Consider the following 1,006-nt stretch of genomic DNA (forward strand, 5'->3'; position numbering starts at 1 on the left):
CGGCCCCTTTGCCCCGCCCCGGACCCCCCCGGGCTGGGGCGGGCGCGGAGCGGCTCCGGTTCGGTGCCCGCGCAGCCTTTCCCGACCCGTTCCCAGATCCGATCCCGCCCCAATCCCGACCTGGAGATCCGGATCCAATCCTGCCCCAAAATCCCGGATCCAATCCTGCCCCAGCCCCCTGATCCCGGGATCTCAGGTTGCTCCTGCTCCCAGAATTCGGCTCCTCCATTCCCATTCCCGGCTGCTGCTCCAGGCTCTGACCCCTGGATTCCCTTTTTCTGGGAGCTGCCCCCCACCCCACTCTGGGGTCACTTTGACCTCTCCCTGATTCCGAGGACTCCTTCAAGGCCCCCCTACAAAGTCCACAGCTGTTTTATTATCCTTAAACAGTACAAAAAGAGGGAATAATTCCAGGGAATGGGAGCCAGGAGTAACAGTCAGTCCAAAACCTGGGAATTACAGACAGGGAAGGACACCTGGAGAAGCCTTTTGGGACACAGAGAAGAAAGTTTGGGACAGGAAGGAAATTTTAGGACACAGAGAAAAGTCTGGGACACAGACAGGAAATTTTGGGACACAGAGGAGCCCTCGCTGCAGGAGGTTCACAGTGAGACGCAGGAATGGCACAGCCCAATCCCAGGGAAGAGCTGCTGGATCCCAGCTGGAAGTGCTGAGCCGCTCCCTCTGTCCAGCCAGGACATCCCAGCCTGACTTCCAGGTCTTCCCGAGGCGCAGGGAGCAGCGGGATTTCGGGATTTCTCGGCAGAGGGGAAGCATCTGCCCCTGCAGGAGTGCGGAGCGAGGCCAGCCCGCCGGGAACGCCCGAGCTCCGGCCTGGGATCATCCCAGGGCTGCTCCAGAGCCGGATCAGTCTCCCTGTTGCACCAGGATATCCGACAGGTCCTTCGTGCTCTGCAGCTTCAGGTTCTGGGAATGGCAGGGAAAAGCTGAGTCGGGCGGAGGCAGAAGGAATAAATCCCAAAGGATGAGGCTTCGGATCGCGCCC

At 60.3% G+C, this 1,006-nt stretch overlaps 1 protein-coding gene across 1 annotated transcript in view; it reads right to left on the minus strand.

The window, feature by feature from the left end:
• Positions 1 to 354: 354 nt before the first annotated feature.
• The window catches only part of NCAPH (non-SMC condensin I complex subunit H), a 9,743-nt gene continuing 9,091 nt past the window's right edge, over positions 355 to 1,006 (minus strand). The window contains 1 exon segment of the mRNA XM_017744705.1: positions 355 to 927. Within this exon segment, the coding sequence (XP_017600194.1) occupies positions 868 to 927 (60 nt within the window). The 3' untranslated portion in view covers positions 355 to 867.

This window comes from Corvus brachyrhynchos, unplaced genomic scaffold, assembly GCF_000691975.1.
Source record: "Corvus brachyrhynchos isolate BGI_N302 unplaced genomic scaffold, ASM69197v1 scaffold119, whole genome shotgun sequence".
NCBI lineage: Eukaryota > Metazoa > Chordata > Aves > Passeriformes > Corvidae > Corvus > Corvus brachyrhynchos.